This window comes from Aulonocara sp. 'chitande type north' Nkhata Bay, linkage group LG23 (assembly GCF_057382095.1).
Source record: "Aulonocara sp. 'chitande type north' Nkhata Bay isolate Kocher_YH1m ecotype deep benthic linkage group LG23, A_spYH_male_GT1.1, whole genome shotgun sequence".
NCBI classification, from domain to species: domain Eukaryota; kingdom Metazoa; phylum Chordata; class Actinopteri; order Cichliformes; family Cichlidae; genus Aulonocara; species Aulonocara sp. 'chitande type north' Nkhata Bay.
The window spans coordinates 19,155,403-19,175,267 of record NC_141365.1 but is presented as its reverse complement, the minus strand read 5'-3'; the positions used below and the strand labels follow the sequence as shown (position 1 = coordinate 19,175,267).

General features: G+C 41.2%; 1 protein-coding gene across 2 annotated transcripts in view; it reads right to left on the bottom strand.

Moving 5' to 3' along the window:
• Positions 1–19,865, bottom strand: part of LOC147301534 (stonustoxin subunit beta-like) — a 45,140-nt gene that overhangs the window by 5,158 nt on the left and 20,117 nt on the right. The window contains exons 7-8 of one of the 2 annotated variants that reach the window (XM_086284658.1): positions 15,280–15,453; positions 2,019–2,192 (exon numbers count right to left, since the gene is read on the bottom strand). In XM_086284658.1, coding sequence (XP_086140784.1) covers positions 2,019–2,192; positions 15,280–15,453 — 348 coding nt within the window. Of the gene's footprint in view, positions 1–2,018; positions 2,193–3,026; positions 3,912–15,279; positions 15,454–19,865 lie in introns of those variants that run through there. The other variant, XM_086284659.1, reaches the window with a different exon arrangement.

Here is a 19,865-nt window from a genome sequence, read left to right as displayed (position 1 = left end):
TATGGATACACCGTAATAAAATGGGAATGGTTGGTGATATTAAAGTCCTGTTTGTGGCACATTAGTATATATGAGGGGGCAAACTCCTCAAGATGGGTGGTGACTATTTAGAAGTCGGCCATCTTGGATACAACTTTTTTTTTTTTTTAGGAAGAGGGCTATGTGACACATCAAACTTATTGGTAATGTCACAAGAAAAGCAATGGTGTGATTGGTTTCAACATAACTTTATTCTTTCATGAGTTATTTACAACTTTCTCTTTGTTCACAGCCATTGACATGTCGAAGAGGTTAACACGTGAGGACCGGATCGAAATTGTGTTGATATCTGGTGAATGCAGTAACCGGGTCATTGCAGCAGATTTCAATGCAAGACACCCTACGAGACCACCCATCTCCCATGCTACAGTTAGCAAACTGCTTGCTAAGTTTCATGAAACTGGTTCAGTGTTGGATTTGCCAAAATGTGGACGCAAGAAAACTGTCACTAATGAAGAAACATCAGTGGCTGTCCTAGCTTCATTTAGCAAGAACCCACAGTGTAGCACTCGCCGCATGTCACTGGAGAGTAGCATTAGTCGAACATCCCTTTGGCGGATATTAGCTAATCACAAATGGCACCCTTACCAACTCCAGCTACTGCAGCATCTCAACGAAGATGACCCAGATCGGCGCACAGAATTTGCAGAATGGGCAAAACAAAAATTGGAACAGGACCCTCAGTTCACGCAGAAGATTTTGTTCAGTGATGAGGCAAACTTTTATGTGAATGGTGAAGTTAACAAACAAAACCACCGCTATTGGTCCGACACTAACCCACATTGGATGGATCCCTCCAAGACTGTTGGAACAACAAAAGTGATGGTTTGGTGTAATATATGGGGTACAACGATAGTGGGTCCATTCTTCATCAATGGAAACCTCAAGGCCACTGGATATTTGAAATTGCTACATGATGACGTGTTACCCTCTCACTGAAGCTGGCATGTTTCTTGAGTTTTTCCAGCAAGATGGTGCACCACCACATTATGGGTGCCAAGTCAGAGCATTCCTAGATGAACAGCTTTCTGGAAAGTGGATTGGTCGTTGTGGGCTAGTTGAATGGCCCCCAAGGTCTCCCGATCTGACCCCCTTAGACTTTTATCTTTGGGGTCATCTGAAGGCAATTGTCTATGGTGTGAAGATACGAGATGTGCAGCACCTGAAACTACGGATACTGGATGCCTGTGCTGGCATTTCTCCTGCGGTGTTGCTATCAGTGTGTAAAGAGTGGGAGAAGAGGGTTGCATTGACAATCCAACACAATGGGCAGCACACTGAACACATTTTATAAGTGGTCAGAAACTTGTAAATAACTCATGAAATAATAAAGTTACGTTGAAACCAAGCACACCATTGTATTTCTTGTGACATATTGTCACATGGCCCTCTTCCTATTGAAAAAACAAAAGTTGTATCCAAGATGGCCGACTTCTAAATGGCCACCATGGTCACCACCCATCTTGAGGAGTTTGCCCCCTCACATATACTAATGTGCCACAAACAGGACTTTAATATCACCAACCATTCCCATTTTATTACGGTGTATCCATATAAATGGCCCACCCTGTATATAATGTCATTGCTCTAACTAGAAAAACACCGGCAATGCTTAAAAACAGATAAATGATGACGGTCAGCAGACTTCCAAGATAATCAACATGTCATGGACATAACTGTGAAGTAGTTTGGGTCATTTGGGGGTGATTTTCTTCCCTACTAGTGGTGAGAAGACAAACTGCATGATGCCTTTAAAAGATTTAGGCTTTACATTAATGTGTATGAATTGGGTCCTGTTCCAGAAACAGGTTCAGTGAAAACTCACTCATTTTCTTTCGGACTCCTCCAGCTGTTTGACTCTTGCATTCATTTTTTCATTTGTAAAGTCTGTATCAAAGCTGTGTGTCTGTGATTGTTCATGTCACATCTACAAAAAATGTTTCCAGATCTTCCTCCTCTATCAGACATTCTCTCCATACCTGAGAGTGTCCAGTCTCCAGCGTGGATCCTTCAGCCCACTCGACAGCAGCTTCATTCCTGAGTCTCCTGGATGGTTGTAGCTCAGGTCGAGCTCTCTCAGATGGGAGGGGTTGGAGCTGAGAGCTGAAGCTAGTGAAGTACAGCCTTCCTCTGTGATCAGACAGCCTGACACACTACAGACACACAAAGCAGCAAAACGTCTGTAAACACTTCACTGAATAATAACAATTAGTATTATTATTATTATTATTATTATTATTATTATTATTATTATAACAACAATTATACTTTAATTACTGTTTTTTAAATACAATAACACGTAGGCTGTGTTGTTAGCCATTAAGGACAAAAAGCAAGGGAATGCTAAGGCAAGGATTAAATGGTGAAGAAAGAATGTTGGAAAGGATTCAGGGGAGGAAATGAGTCAGGCTATGGGTGGTAGGAAAGAGTTACAAGATAACTATAAAAGCACAGCTGATGCTGTGAAGGAAACTCAGAAGAAGGTGGCTGGCGTATCCTCTGGACAGAAGAAATAAGACAAGAAGGCTTTATAATTGGGATGGACCGATCTGATATACAGTATCAGTATCGGTCCGATACTGACCTAAATTATTGGATCGGGGGTCATGGCGTCCACCTGAACGGTAGTGAGACTTCGAGCTCCGACCTCAACGTCCTTTAAGTACGCCTAAACAGCGGTTAAAAGCCAACCTCTTAGCGGCTGCCTCACCGACCTAAGCTTCTGCTTTGATCTAAACAGCCAGGATGCCGACTAAATATAGGTCCAAGCCTAAAACAGCCGGAAAGGATGGATCAGACGACGATCCTAGCAACGAACCTGAAACCGAGAAAATGGAAGGAGCTAGTGCTAGCTCCCAACAGACCGAGGCGAGTGTTTTGGCCGCAATTCAGTCGCTGAAAATTCACTTCACTGCTCAACTGCAAGAAGTTTTAACATCAAACCAAGAAATAAAAGACGTAATTGGAGTGTTTTCAGAGAGGCTCACCTCAGCAGAAACTCGCATCAGTAAAGTTGAAGACGATGTCTCTTCTCTCACAAGTAAAGAGGCTTCCCTTCATAAGAAACTTCAGGAACTCCAGCTAAAGGTGGATGACCTCGAAAATAGAAGCCGAAGATCCAATCTGAGACTCTTTGGATTACCCGAGAATACTGAACAAGGAGAAATTACAATATTCTTGCAAACATGGTTAATGGATGTTTTGGGACGGGACGCGCTCCCATCCCCACCTATCATTGAACAAGCACACAGGCTACAAGGCCGAAACACTCCAACTGGCCCACCTCGTGTGATCATCATGGAATTCTTGAATTATCAAGACAAGATGAGGGTGATGAGAGCGGCACGTCTGAAGGGAAAAATAACGCACAACAGATATCACGTTATGTTTTTCCCTGATCTGTCAACGGAGGTCCAGAAACAGCGAAAACAATACAACCAGGTAAAACAACAACTCCGTGAAATGCACATAAACTTCGGACTGATCTTTCCAGCAAAAATGAGGATTTTCCAACATGACAACAGGCTCCTTTTCCACACACCAGCGGAGGTGGAAGATTTCATACGAAAAGTCCGGCAACAAAACGAGGGATAAACTTCACGCCCACTCAGAAACGCTACCATATCAAATACGTGTAACTCTGATGAACAATTCCAAATTGGACATACAATGGCTGCTGGTGTACAGGTATGATATAGATGGCCTTAGATATATTATGTTTAAATCTTTTCATTCATTTACATTGTGTGGCCACTTCTTTAGTTAATATGGTCGGACCTAAGTTTGAAGCTTCAATCATGAGGACGCTTCATCAGCTCCTTTACATGGATCTGATGCATACCCAAGCCGCAATGACTTTGGGGGGGAAGGTTTTGAGACCTACACCCATGGGAGGTCTCTGGGTTGTTGTTTTTTGTTTATAAGAGATTGTTTTTAAAGTATAGTGCTCTTGAAATAAGAATTTGTGAGCTTCGACAGGAGAGACGAGATGTAGTCAAACCCAGGTCACTAAGGGCACAAACTGTATGAGTAGTTATTCAAATATTGAACTAATTTCCTGGAATGTAAGAGGCCTTAGGAAATATATTAAACTGAAAAGAGTAATGGATAGAATAAAACAATATCACCCAAAGATAGTTTTTATTCAAGAAACACACTTACTCGCGAGTGAAACTGACCGGATAAGGAGGAGATGGCCAGGTCAGGTTTTCTTTAGCCACTTCTCAACATATGCTAGAGGAGTGGCAACACTCATTCATAAATCAGTGCCCATGTGTATGAAAAAAACCATCTTGGACCCTGCAGGGAGATTCATTATTCTACAATGCTCCGTACTGAACCAAGATTTAATATTAGTTAATGTATATGGTCCCAATATTGACGACCCCAGCTTTTATAATAATCTATTCCTCTCTATTGCAGCCCTCCACGGTGAGATTATTATTGGGGGGGACTTTAATTGTACCCTGGAGCCTAGGCTTGATAGATCATCAGGTTTAGACTCCTCCCACCCAAAATCTAGACAAGCCATACAACACTTTATGTCGGAATTGAATCTTAAAGATACAGTGGGGCAAAAAAGTATTTAGTCAGCCACCGATTGTGCAAGTTCCCCCACCTAAAATGATGACAGAGGTCAGTAATTTGCACCAGAGGTACACTTCAACTGTGAGAGACAGAATGTGAAAAAAAAATCCATGAATCCACATGATAGGATTTGTAAAGAATTTATTCGTAAATCAGGGTGGAAAATAAGTATTTGGTCAATAACAAAAATACAACTCAATACTTTGTAACATAACCTTTGTTGGCAATAACAGAGGTCAAACGTTTACTATAGGTCTTTACCAGGTTTGCACACACAGTAGCTGGTATTTTGGCCCATTCCTCCATGCAGATCTTCTCGAGAGCAGTGATGTTTTGGGGCTGTCGCCGAGCAACGCAGACTTTCAACTCCCGCCACAGATTTTCTATGGGGTTGAGGTCTGGAGACTGGCTAGGCCACTCCAGGACTTTCAAATGCTTCTTACGGAGCCACTCCTTTGTTGCCCGGGCGGTGTGTTTTGGATCATTGTCATGTTGGAAGACCCAGCCTCGTTTCATCTTCAAAGTTCTCACTGATGGAAGGAGGTTTTGGCTCAAAATCTCACAATACATGGCCCCATTCATTCTGTCCTTAACACGGATCAGTCGTCCTGTCCCCTTGGCAGAAAAACAGCCCCATAGCATGATGTTTCCACCCCCATGCTTCACAGTAGGTATGGTGTTCTTGGGATGCAACTCAGTATTCTTCTTCCTCCAAACACCACGAGTTGAGTTTATACCAAAAAGTTCTACTTTGGTTTCATCTGACCACATGACATTCTCCCAATCCTCTGCTGTATCATCCATGTGCTCTCTGGCAAACTTCAGACGGGCCTGGACATGCACTGGCTTCAGCAGCGGAACACGTCTGGCACTGCGGGATTTGATTCCCTGCCGTTGTAGTGTGTTACTGATGGTGACCTTTGTTACTTTGGTCCCAGCTCTCTGCAGGTCATTCACCAGGTCCCCCCGTGTGGTTCTGGGATCTTTGCTCACCGTTCTCATGATCATTTTGACCCCACAGGATGAGATCTAGCATGGAGCCCCACATCGAGGGAGATTATCAGTGGTCTTGTATGTCTTCCATTTTCTGATGATTGCTCCCACAGTTGATTTTTTCACACCAAGCTGCTTGCCTATTGTAGATTCACTCTTCCCAGTCTGGTGCAGGTCTACAATACTTTTCCTGGTGTCCTTCGAAAGCTCTTTGGTCTTGGCCATGGCGGAGTTTGGAGTCTGACTGTTTGAGGCTGTGGACAGGTGTCTTTTATACAGATGATGAGTTCAAACAGGTGCCATTCATACAGGTAACGAGTGGGGGACAGAAAAGCTTCTTACAGAAGATGTTACAGGTCTGTGAGAGCCAGAGATTTTCCTTGTTTGAGGTGACCAAATACTTATTTTCCACCCTAATTTACGAATAAATTCTTTACAAATCCTGCCATGTGAATTCATGGATTTTTTTTTCACATTCTGTCTCTCACAGTTGAAGTGTACCTCTGGTGCAAATTACTGACCTCTGTCATCATTTTAAGTGGGGGAACTTGCACAATCGGTGGCTGACTAAATACTTTTTTGCCCCACTGTATATGGAGATTAAGAAATCCAACAGGGAGAGAATACTCTTGCTACTCAGCCAGTCATAATAGCCGCAGTCGCATAGATTATTTTCTGATTTCAAACTTTCTTATTTCCAGAATTAACAGCTGTTCATATAAAAGTGTGCTTATATCTGACCACTCATTAACTACGCTTAACTTTTCAGTTACAACAGCTTTTAGACGTAACCCTATTTGGCGTTTAAAACCACACTGGCTGCAAAATCAAAAATTTTTGGAATATGTAGGTAAAAATATTGATGACTATTTTTACTTTAATAAATCCGAAACCACAGCCTCAGTAAGATGGGAAGCCTTTAAGGTTTTTATTCGTGGGCAGATGATAAGCTACACCAAAAGCAAAGCAAATAAAAATTATACTGAGATGTTGGACCTCGAAGGTCAAATAAAAGAAATGGAACTTGAGATAAACCTGAATGACTCTAAAGAAAACCAACAAAAACTTTTAAGATTAAAAGCAAAATATGATAAATTAACTACTGAGAAAGCCTCAGGAGGACTCATTAGACTGAGACAGACCTACTATGACCAAGGGGAAAAGGCAGGAAAACTTTTAGCATGGCGCATAAAAACGCTACTGAACGAACAAACAATAAATGAAATTAGAACTGCAGACGAAAACACCACAGATCCTTATAGAATAAATGAACTCTTTGAACTCTATTACTCACAACTATATACCTCAACAGGAGATACGACTCGAGAATCATTAGAATCCTTCTTTGACTCAATAAGTACCCCTTCACTCCTTGAAGAAGCTCGATGTGAATTAGACTCTCAGTTATCTATGAATGAACTGTCGATCGCAATTGATAAATTAAAAATGGGAAAAACTCCCGGCCCAGATGGAATTCCACTAGACCTTTTCAAAATATTTAAAGACAAATTAATATCCCCTTTGTACGACATGCTGGTGGAAAGTTATGATCTAAAAGAGCTTCCCCCTTCCTTGCGTAATGCACTCATAACGGTATTCCCTAAGCCTGGGAAACCGCCTACAAAATGTGAATCTTATAGACCAATCTCATTAATAAACTCTGACGCCAAGATAATAAGCAAAGTACTGGCAAACAGACTTGAACGGTACCTTCATCTTCTCGTTGATACTGACCAGAATGATTTTGTAAAAGGCCGACAAACGCAGCATGGTATTCGCAGAGTACTGAATGTACTTTACTCAAACTCAGAACATCTAGACATGGCTTTGCTTTCCTTAGACGCAGAAAAAGCTTTTGATAGGATCGAACATAACTATCTCTATAAGGTACTGTCTCAATTCGGCTTTGGCAGTTACTTCATGACCTGGGTCAAAATATTATATAATAAACCTATAGCCTCAGTTAGAACTAACAACATCATATCTAGACCATTCTATCTAGGTAGAGGTACATGTCAAGGCTGTCCCCTTTCGCCTCTTCTCTTCGTCCTAGCAATAGAACCATTGGCTATTGCGATAAGGAACAATCAAAATATCTCTGGTATTAGAACAAATAATATTGAGTTAAAAATTGGATTATTCGCGGATGATATTATTTTAATGCTATCTAAGTTAAAGAGCTCAATTCCCCAGCTACTTAAAACAATTAACTCCTTTGGCAAGATCTCCGGTTATAAAATTAATGAATCCAAATCGGCCATCCTCTTCTTTAATCATTCTGAAAGAACTAAACCACCTATTCAAACAACGTTCCAAATTGCCAGAGACAGTTTTACCTATCTAGGTATAAAAATCACTCCAAAAATTAATGATTTGGTACATGCAAATTACTCTCCTACTATCAACTCTGTTGTTGACTTAATCAATAGATGGTCTATGTTGCCAATCTCGTTGATTGGACGAGTAAATATTCTCAAAATGAACGTCCTTCCAAAATTTCTATATCTCTTCCAAGTCATTCCTCTCAGCCCTCCAGATGACTTCTTCACAAAGGCAAAAACAATATTCATTAAATTCATTTGGAATAACAGACGAGCCAGACTGCGTCTTTCGCTACTATATCTTCCGTATGATAGGGGAGGTCTTTGTGTTCCAAACCTCAAACGGTACTACTGGGCTGCACAGCTCTCCGCGGCCTCATGCTGGTTTTCAACAACAACCCTACCCTGGGTAAATTTAGAAAGGACAAGTACTACCCCCTTACCACTCAGCACGTACTTGTACTCTGCAAAGTATAAAGATCTGATGAAAGATACATCAAACCTCTTCGTTAAAAATACCATTCGTGTGTGGTTCGACGCACTCAAGTTTAAAAATGAAATGCCAGCACTATCCCAATTCTCACCTATCTGGGGCAATAGGGCCTTTAAACCCGGTTGGAAAGATTTGGGCTTTAAAATGTGGGCCGACAGAGGCCTGTGTAAAGTTGCAGACCTATTTGACAAGGATACCTTACTATGTTTCAATGGCTTGACACAGAAATTTGACATCCCAACCAAACATTTCTTTAAATTTCTCCAAATTAGAAGCTTCATTTCAAAAACCCAAAAATACCCAACATTGCCCACTCTAAACTCATTAGAGGATATAGCAATAAACCATCAGCTGAAGAAGGGTTTAATATCTCGCTTCTACAGTAACCTCAGAGAGGGCTCTCAAACATCCTCAGAAAAAGAAAGACTTGCATGGTGTCAAGACTTAGAGTGCAGAATAACTACAGAGGAATGGCAAAAAGCTTGCTTGAAAGCCCAAACACAATCTATAAACACTCAATTTAAACTAATCCAGTACAAATGGTTAATGAGAACATATATTACCCCAACATTATTAAACAAATTTGACCCCCAAACTCCGGACATATGTGTTAAATGTGGGGAAAAAGGCACACTGATGCACTGCCTGTGGGAATGCTCAGAAATCCAAAAGTTTTGGAAAGAAGTTTTAGAAGTAATTGCACATATCACAAGTGTCAAATTGAATCTATGCCCTAAGCTATGCATCCTAGGAATTTTCCCCGCCGAAATCCAGCTGAGAAAAGTTAACCAAAAAACCACAATCTTCTGCCTGCTACAGGCGAAATACAGCATAGCCAAATCATGGAGATCCACTAGTAGACCACACTTGAGAACTTGGTTATCGACATTGTCAAAATCCCTTGCTTTGGAGAAACTCACGTCCATGATAAAGAGTAAACATGCTTCCTTTAAAAAAATGTGGGGAAATTTGTTATTTTTGGAAAGTGAGGAAATGATCGATAATGAACAGAAATGATTCTATCCAGTTAACCCGTATGGGAGAAGTAGTGCTGCAGCTGTTAAAGAGAACCTGGGGACCCTGCGAGTGCTGGACTGCTAAATAGAAGGACAGGAGAAGGGTTGTGAAATTAAATGGACTGGAACTGAAGAGGACGTAGCTTATCATCGCAACCACTAATTTGGATGCCTCTCTAACTAACTTGACACCCATGGACTAAACTTCAGCCCGAAGCCCTGGAACAATGCACTTAAACCTAATGGCTCACTATGCTATAACTCGTTGTTTTTTTTTCCCTGGAGCACTATCTGTCAACCTTTGTTTTTTTTGGGTTTTTTTTTTTTTCTTTGGGGGGGGGGGGTATTTTGGTTTGCATACATTTTTTTTTGTAATAATATCTGAATGATTTTCATGGGAGACTATATATATAACTATATCTATGTGTCCTCTGGACTTTGTTTATTTGCGATGTACATGCATTGCTGTTGTACACTCAAGTTTTTTTGCTTTTTTTTTTTTTTTGCTTTTTTTTGTTTTTTGTTGATGAAAAGGCAATAAATAAATCTTTATAAAAAAACAAAAACAAAATATTTTCCTAAATTATTGGATCGGATATGGGTGAGAAATAAAAAATGTAACCCAATCCATTAAATATCACAAAAGCACCTCACAAAACTTGCCACATGGCATAGCCCAGGCAGTGACCTTAGCACGTCGGAGCAGTATTTGTCACATGATAGAGCAGCTGTTGCGTGCGAGACCTGTTGGCGGTGTGGCGTTACTTCACAATGAAAGCATTTGCAACCTCGCTACATGCTTTCAAACCGGCATTTCAGAAAGCTATCCCAGAGAAGTAAAGCAAGTGTGTAAGTTCATCTCTGAATGTTTGTGAAGCATTCCCACGTTAAGCTTAACAACTGATATGTGGAGCAGAGACATCTGTGCGTTGTGATTGTTAAGTCTGACTATACAATGGTTAGAGTCAAGTTTTACTTTGAAAAGAACAGAGTTGCAGGTTAAACAGATTCTTGGTTTGAGAAAAAAAAAAAAACTATGAAAAACACTTTTTTCCCCCCCCCATACTTGTGTTAAGTTTTGTATCGAAATTATATAAAATTCAACTTAAGGTTAAATGTGATAGAAGCAGCTTACACTGACATTCATCTTGATAAAAGATGTCATGAAGCTGTGTTTGCATTGATTTGTACTGCTTTACACTCTGGATGTCTATTTATGTTAAACTTTAAGTATAAAAGGGTCCATTCTACAACTTGGGTTTTTTTTTAAGTTGTGAATTATAAACATTATTTTGTGCTGATATTGCACTTCTTTTTTTCAGAACTCTTTCTTTCAGAAGAGTTTTAGAAATCTGCATAAAACATGCATTTTAAAATACGTTTTGAATATTACTTTAAAACTTAAGATTTAAAGTTCTGCTAAAGGATTAAATAAAAAGATCAGTATTGCTGAACTGAACAGTATAAATGCACCTTAGAACACACATGCATCAACACTACATATGAGCGGGCGGAGGGAGGTTTGGAGTCTTCACACACCCCTATTCTCTGCTGCCTGTTGGAGCGGGGAGGCTAGGAGGAGTTGGCCATCCGATTAGGGTCTGGAATGTGGGGCTTCCCTGCTGCTCCTGAGTCGGGGCAGTCTGCTTCTCTTCACCCCAGGGAAAAGGGTAACACTATCTGGGTCTGGGTGCAGTTTCCCCCCTCCAGGGGCAAGGGTACCTAGACCTGGGGTATAGAGTACGCTTGGGGAGTGTGATTGTGTGTACAGTGTCTCTTTATGTCTGTCTCCACGTTGGGTGAGTGTTGAGTAATTGCATATGAGAGAATGAGGGTGGGAATGGATGTCTGTATCTGTGTGTGCCTGTATGTCTGTGTCTAAATAGTATGTCAGGTTGGGTATCAGACGCCACCTCTCTAGGGACATCTCAGGCCCTCCAAGGTATGGAGGCCTATCTTCGCCACCACTTCCCCTGCCAGTAGGCAGACGCCCTCAGACATTGGTGCGTTGGTGGTTCTTTGTGTCCGGGGTGGGCGTCCAGGTACACACCAGCTCACTCCTTGGTGGCTGCTTGTCGGGGCCTTCGGGGGTGGGGTGCCCTCAGCCTGGGGCTCGGTCACTCTGGCCCAGCTGGCTGCCGGCGGAGCTCACGGGCACGTCACTGCAACCCCCCCTGGCTTCTGCTCCGCGGCTGCTGAGTGACCCCTCATCTGGGGCTCTCCTCAGCTCTTTCTGGGATAGTGACACGGCTGCCCCTCTGTTGGTCTTCCTTGGTCTCTTGTGTTCTGAGGGCCTTTGGATGTCTGGAGTTTTGATCTCCTCCATACCTGCTTCATGCCCTGGAGGACGGGTCTGTGGCTCCCCACACCCTCTAGCAGATCATTACATGAAGGAACCTTTTAAATACAAGCACGCTCATGTTCACAGGTGTACACACGGGTGCTCACACACACAAACTACACCCTTTTTGGCTCCTACCTCAAAGCACACTGTGCGCTGTCGATCTTATGTGCTGCACAATAATGTTTAATATTTAGTATATGCTGTGATATTCCCATAGATCATCGTGATGTTGTTTATTATGTTGCTCTTTTTTTTTTTCCTTCTGCTCGTTTTCTCTTTTTTTCTTAATTAACAGGCGATCAAGGTGATCAATATATGTATTTTTTGTCTGCTTATTTTGTTTGTTTTTTGCCCTTTATCCCCGTCCTTCAAAAAAAAAGTATTGCTGAACTGCGAAATATTTTGGGTGCAGTGTATTTTTTGCATACGAGTGTAATAGAATAGCTTTAGTGTTTTGTCTTTTTAAATTTGGGTATGAACCTATACAAAATGCAGCAAGATATAAAAAAAAAACAAAACAGTTTTATTGATTGTAAAATAGACTATATCGGATTCATATCGGTATCGGCAGATAGACAAATTTATGATATCGGTCTTGTATCGGACATAAAAAATTGGTATCGTGCCATCTCTACTTTATAATGGAATTACAATATACACACAAATATTGAAAGAAAGAGGTTAACAAAGGAAAAGGGGGCTAGTTATAGAAATTAAGAAAGACAAAGGTATAGGAAGGTGTATAGCAAAAGAAAAATAGCAAAAGCAAAGGAAAAGACGTGTATGTGTGAGGAAGGATGAAAAAAAGATTTGTATCTTGATCTAGTTTAGAATCAGGTAGTGCAGAGGATTAGTAAGGTAGAAGTGATGGCAGCTAGAAAGAGGATTAAAGGCAGTCCAGATGACATACTCGTATCAGTATGGCGATATCTAGGAGACAGAGCAGTGAACTTTCTGACCAGACTATTTAAAACAATCTTACAGGGTTAGAGGTTGCTTGTTGAATGGAGTAGTATTATACTGTACTATACTGAGTTGCAGGGGTCTTTATCTTTCAATCTAAGGTACCCTACCAGAAGTCTGGTAGCTTGAGTGTCCTGCACAGCATCTTTGCTGTTCCTAGAACTGTGCTTTTCTGGACAGAGATCTCGGATGTTGTTCCTGGGATCTGCTGAAGCCAGCCGCCTAGCTTGCGAGTCACTTCATCAATTGCATTGAATACAACTGGGACCCCTGTTACCTTCACCCTACACATCTTCTCGAGCTCTTCTCCGAGCCCTTAGTATTTCACTAACATCTTATGTTCCTTCTTCCTGATGTTGCTGTCAGTATTGCTATGTCTATCACAAGCTATCCTCTATCCTCTGCTTGTCTACCACTACTATGTCTGGTTGGTTAGACATTACCATTTTTTCCGTCTGTATCTGGAAGTCCCGTTTTGATCTCACGACTTCCAAGCCATACTCAGCACAGATGTTTCTGTATACTATGCCGGCAACTTGGTTATAGCGTTCCATGTCTGCCTTGCCTGCTAGCATCTTGCACCCAGCTGTTATGCGGTGGATAGTCTTAGGGACTTTTTTAAACAGCCTGCACTGGGGGTCTTGTCTGGTGCGGATAGACCCCAGCCTCTATGGATTGTTCTGAGAGCTTGTTTTGTGCTGCCATGATTAGTACTTCCGTGCTGTCTTTCAATCCAGCCACTAATAGAATTTCTGGATGTCAGCCTATTCCTCATCTGCCGGTGATACATACAGTGCCTGTCCTTCAATGAGTGCTCCTCCTCTTGCTCCTCTTCCTTCTTGGGTTTTTGCTGCCTGAGGTATTCACTGAGCATGCAGTTGGTTGGGGCCATCTTCCTGATGTATTCATGGATGTTCACTGTCTCATCCTAGACTGTGGTGCTGACACTCACTAGTCCCCGGCCTCCCGGGTTCTGCTTAGCATACACCCCTCAGGGTGCTGGACTTGGGGTGAAACCCTCCATGCATGGTTGATGGAGCTTCCTTGTCTTGATGTCAGTGGCTTCTATCTCCTCCTTTGGCCAGCTTATTATCCTAGCAGGATACCTGATCACGATAGCCTGAATCTTGTTCTTACCGTTCAGCTGGCTCCTCAAGACTTGCCTGACCCTCTGCAGGTACTTGGTCACTGCAGCTTTCCTAGCAGCCTCTTTGTAGTTCCCATTTGCCTATGGGATTCACAGGTACATGTAGCTCTCCACATTGCCTGCGATGTTGCCTTCTGGTAGTTGGATCCCCTGAGTTCTGATTACCTGATGTCTCATTCACTCTCGGTATACAGCTTGATGTCATCCATGTACAGGAGGTAGCTGACAACTGCTCCATTCCATAGTCTGTATCCGTAGCCAGTCTTGATAATGAGCTCACTAAAGGGGTTCAGGCCTATGCAGAACAACAGTGGGGAGAGAGCATCTCCTTGGGAGATCCTGCACTTGATGGTCACTTGTGCTATGGGCTTGAAGTTGGCCTCTAGTGTTGTATGCCACATCCCCACTGAGTTCCTGATGAGTTCCTGAAGAAGCTTGAAATGTACTAAGGGCTCAGAGAAGAGCTCATGAAGATGTGGAGGGTGAAGGCAATAGTGGTCCCAGTGGTAATTCGAGCACCTAGTGCAGTGACCCCCGAAGCTAGGCAAGTGGCTCAAGCAGATCTAAGTATCAACATCCAAGATCTTTGTCCAGAAGAGTGTAGTCCTAGAATTAGCAAAGATATTGCACAGGACCCTCAAGCTGCAGGCCTCTGGAAGAGGACCCAAGCTTGAAGGATAGAATGCCCGCAGGGGCGAGAAGAGAATTATTTATTTTTAAAATTTTTATATGCATAATGAAATCTGGATTATCATTCTACAATTTCTTCTCTTACTGGCCATATTATATTAGATATAGTGTTTAGTTCAGTTTTGAAAGGTGCCTTCATAAACAAAAGGTGAATGAGAAATGGAAAGAATTTAACCAGGTGTGTTCACCTGGAGCTGAATTAGACAAACACTCCAAAGCTGAGGCTGTTTAGATGGTGATTAAAAGTCACAGAAGAATTCTTCACCCTCCTTACGCTAACACAGAGCAAAATCTGTTATGGTCTAGCATGTGGTCTCGGTTCTTGAGACTTTGAAATGCTGTGATAACTTTGTATATACATCTCCTGATTTGTGAATATCAATTATTTTTCCTCAAGTCTACACTGATTTCTTTTGGGGGAAATAATGTTGATCATAATATTTTTTTTCTGAAATAATAGTACGTGCAAATATAAATAATCTGTGCTTTTTAAACAACACTAGTATATTTAGAAATGCCATATTGAAAATTCCTTGCTCTGTTAACAAAAAGCAGTGAAAAGAATGACAAAAACACCAAATGTAACTTTAACTGCCAATAGGTCACTAAACAATTCTATAAGGGTTAGTTGTGAAAAAAATCCAAGTAACATTATAAACAATCTGTGAAAAATTCTGAATTCTGACCTGAGGGTTTCTAGTGTACATTGAGAACTATCCAGTCCTGCAGACAGAAGCTTCATTCCTGAATCCTGTAGGTCATTGTTACTCAGGTCCAGCTCTTTCAGAGTAGAGGAGTGGAAGTTGACAACTGAGGACATAACTTCACAGCTTCTTTCCAAGAGGTTACAGCCACTCAGTCTGAAAAAAGAAAAAACACTTATTAAAATATGTCAAGAATTGTTCTCTGTCTTTCGTGTGTGTGTGTGTGTGTGTGTGTGTGTGTGTGTGTGTGTGTGTGTGTGTCGTTGTGCTCTAAAATTCATGGTTAACCAAAAACCTTTAAATTCTAGCCTTGAGCAAAGTTAAACAAGCTCAATAAAAAGCTCAATAAAAAAAAGTTGCCCCCCCCCCGTTTCCTTTCTTTTTCTTAAAAAACAAATAAATTAAAAAAAAAATAAAATCAGCTTTTCGACTCAGAATCATACTTTTAATGCACTGTTAAAGACATCTAAATGTATTAAAGGCAGATGTTTATTTATTTATTTTATTCATTATTATTCTTATTATTCACATGAGTACATGTATAACAGAGCAATTTCAGAGCTGTGGACAAAACAGGACAGAGCAACACAACGGTCACCAACTCCTGCACCACTAGGAAAACCAACACAGACAAAGACCAAGGTCCCCCAACTGACTCCAATCGATAAAGATTTATACAATATTCCTATATTCAGTTTCCTGTCCATTCCTCATACATGCCACAATGCCACTGTCATCTGAGTATTTCTGCATGTGGCACGACTCAAATGAAAATGCCACTGTATTTCAAGTCTGCTGCATAAAATGTCGAAAGGAATGGAGAAAGGGTGTGGATGTGTGCATGTAGAGGTGAAGGATGTAAGGGAAGAGCATCATTCACTTCATTGTGTTGTTTGTACACACACTCTCTGAGATCAAGTTTGTCTTTGACATCAGTCTCAGTCAGTGTAGAACAGGGGTCGGCAACCCTGGGCACGCGTGCCACAGCTGGCACGAGAAGGGTTAACTGATGGCACGCCCATAGCTGGATTGGCCATCAGGCATACCGGTGATGGTGATTTGTTGTTTTTGTAACGGTATTGTTAGGTAATAAATATATAATCTTAAATGTTGTGACTGACTTCAAAACAATGTCGGACTCTGTAGTTTTCTCTGGTCCCCTCCCCAATCAGACCAGGAGTGACATGTTTAGCCGCATGTTCTCCTTAAATTGCTGGCTGTCTGAGTGGTGTCCCAGAAACGATGTGGGCTTCATAGATAATTGGCAAACCTTCTGGAGGAAACCTGGACTTGTTAGGAGAGACGGCATCCATCCCAATTTGGATGGAGCAGCTCTCATTTCTAGAAATATGGACAAATTTATTAAACCCCCCAAAATATGACTATCCAGAGTTGGGACCAGGAAGCAGAGTTGCAGTCCTACACGCCTCTCTGCAGCTTCTCTCCTCCTGCTACCCCCCCCCCCCCAAAAAAAACCCCATCTCCATAGAGACTGTGTCAGCTCCCAAACAGACAAAAAACAAACTAAAAACCAGCAACAAACAACTTAAACATAAACTATTACAAAGAAAGAACAATAAAGTATCCACATCTGAACCAAAGAGTAAAACAGTGAAATGTGGATTATTAAATATTAGGTCTCTCTCCTCCAAGTCTCTGTTAGTACATGACTTAATAATTGATCAACAAATTGATTTACTCTGCCTTACAGAAACCTGGTTGCAGCAGGATGATTATGTTAGTTTAAATGAATCAACACCCCCGAGTCATTCTAACTACCAGAAATCTCGAAGCACAGGCCGAGGGGGCGGTGTGGCAGCAATTTTTCACACCAGCCTATCAATTAATGAAAGACCAAGACAGACTTTTAATTCATTTGAAAGCCTGATGCTTAACATTGTCCACCCCAGCTGTGAAACTCAGAAACCAGTCTTACTTGTTATCATCTATCGTCCACCTGGGCCTTACACAGAGTTTGTCTGATTTCTCAGACTTTATATCTAATTTAGTTCTGAGCTCAGATAAAATAATTATTGTGGGTGATTTTAACATCCATGTAGATGCTAAAAATGACAGCCTCAACATGGAATTTAATCTGTTATTAGACTCAATTGGTTTCTCTCAAAATGTAAAAGAACCCACCCACCACTTTAATCACACTCTAGATCTTGTTTTAACATATGGCATAGAAACTGAACATTTAACAGTGTTTCCTGAAAACCCTCTCCTGTCTGATCATTTCCTGATAACATTTACATTTACAATAATTGATTACACAGTGGTGGAGAGTAGACTTTATCAAAGTAGATGTCTTTCTGAAAGCGCTGTAACTAAGTTTAAGACTATAATCCACCCACTGTTATCCTCTTCAATGCCCTGTACCAACATAGAGCAGAGCAGCTATCTGAACGCTACCCCAACAGAAGTCGATTATCTTGTTAATAATTTCACCTCCTCACTACGTACGACTCTGGATACTGTAGCTCCTGTGAAAACTAAGGTCTCTAATCAGAAGTACCTGACTCCGTGGTATAATTCTCAAACACGTACCCTAAAGCAGATGACTCGTAATCTGGAGAGGAAATGGCGTGCCACAAATTTAGAGGATCATCATTTAGCCTGGAGAAATAGTTTGCTGCTTTATAAGAAAGCCCTCCGCAAAGCCAGAACATCTTACTATTCATCACTGATTGAAGAAAATAAGAACAACCCCAGGTTTCTCTTCAGCACTGTAGCCAGGCTGACAAAAAGTCAGAGCTCTTTTGAGCCAACAATCCCTTTAACGTTAACTAGTAATGACTTCATGAACTTCTTCACAAATAAAATTTTTATCATTAGAGAAAAAATTACCAGTAATCATCCCACAGATGTAATATTATCTGCAGCTACTCTTGGTACCATTGATGTTAAGTTAGACTCTTTTTCTCCAATTGATCTTTCTGAGTTAACTTCAATAATTACTTCCTCCAAACCATCAACGTGTCTTTTAGACCCTATTCCTACAAAACTGCTCAAAGAAGTCCTGCCATTAATTAATTCTTCGATCTTAAATATGATCAACCTATCTCTAACGATCGGCTATGTACCACAGGCCTTCAAGCTAGCTGTAGTTAAACCTTTACTCAAAAAGCCATCTCTAGACCCAGCAGTCTTAGCTAATTATAGGCCAATCTCCAACCTTCCTTTCATATCAAAAATCTTTGAAAGAGTAGTTGTCAAACAGCTAACAGATCATCTGCAGAGGAATGGTTTATTTGAAGAGTTTCAGTCAGGTTTCAGAGCTCATCACAGCACAGAAACAGCTTTAGTCAAGGTTACAAATGATCTTCTTATGGCCTCTGACAGTGGACTCATCTCTGTGCTTGTCCTGCTAGACCTTAGTGCAGCATTCGATACTGTCGACCATAATATCCTATTAGAGCGATTAGAACATGTATTACAGGTACTGCACTGCAGTGGTTTGTATCATATCTATCTAATAGACTCCAATTTGTTCATGTAAATGGAGAGTCCTCTTCACACACTGAGGTTAATTATGGAGTTCCACAGGGTTCAGTGCTAGGACCAATTCTGTTTACATTATACATGCTTCCCCTAGGCAGTATCATTAGAAGACATAGCAAACATTTTCACTGCTATGCAGATGACACCCAGCTCTATCTGTCCATGAAGCCAGATAACACACACCAATTAGTTAAACTGCAGGAATGTCTTAAAGACATAAAGACCTGGATGGCCGCTAACTTTCTGCTTCTTAATTCAGATAAAACTGAGGTTATTGTACTCGGCCCTGAAAAGCTTAGAAATATGGTATCTAACCAGATTCTTACTCTGGATGGCATTACCTTGGCCTCCAGTAACGCTGTGAGGAACCTTGGAGTCATTTTTGACCAGGACATGTCCTTCAATGCACATATTAAACAAATATGTAAGACTGCATTCTTCCATTTGCGCAACATCTCTAAAGTTAGAAATATCCTGTCTCAGAGTGACGCTGAAAAACTAGTTCATGCATTTATTACTTCCAGGCTGGACTACTGTAATTCATTATTATCAGGATGTCCAAAAAACTCACTGAAAAGCCTTCAGCTAATCCAAAATGCTGCAGCAAGAGTACTGACAGGGACTAGAAAGAGAGAGCATATTTCTCCGGTTTTGGCTTCCCTTCCTTGGCTTCCTGTTAAATCCAGAATTGAATTCAAAATCCTGCTCCTCACATACAAGGTCTTAAATAATCAGGCCCCATCTTATCTTAATGACCTTGTAGTACCATATCACCCTATTAGAGCACTTCACTCTCGCTCTGCAGGCCTACTTGTTGTTCCTAGAGTATTTAAAAGTAGAATGGGAGGGAGAGCCTTCAGTTTTTAGGCCCCTCTTCTATGGAACCAGCTTCCAGTTTGGATTCAGGAGACAGACACTATCTCTACTTTCAAGATTAGGCTTAAAACTTTCCTTTTTGCTTAAGCATATAGTTAGGGCTGGACCAGGTGACCCTGAATCCTCCCTTAGTTATGCTGCAATAGACATAGGCTGCCGGGGGATTCCCATGATGCATTGAGTTTTTC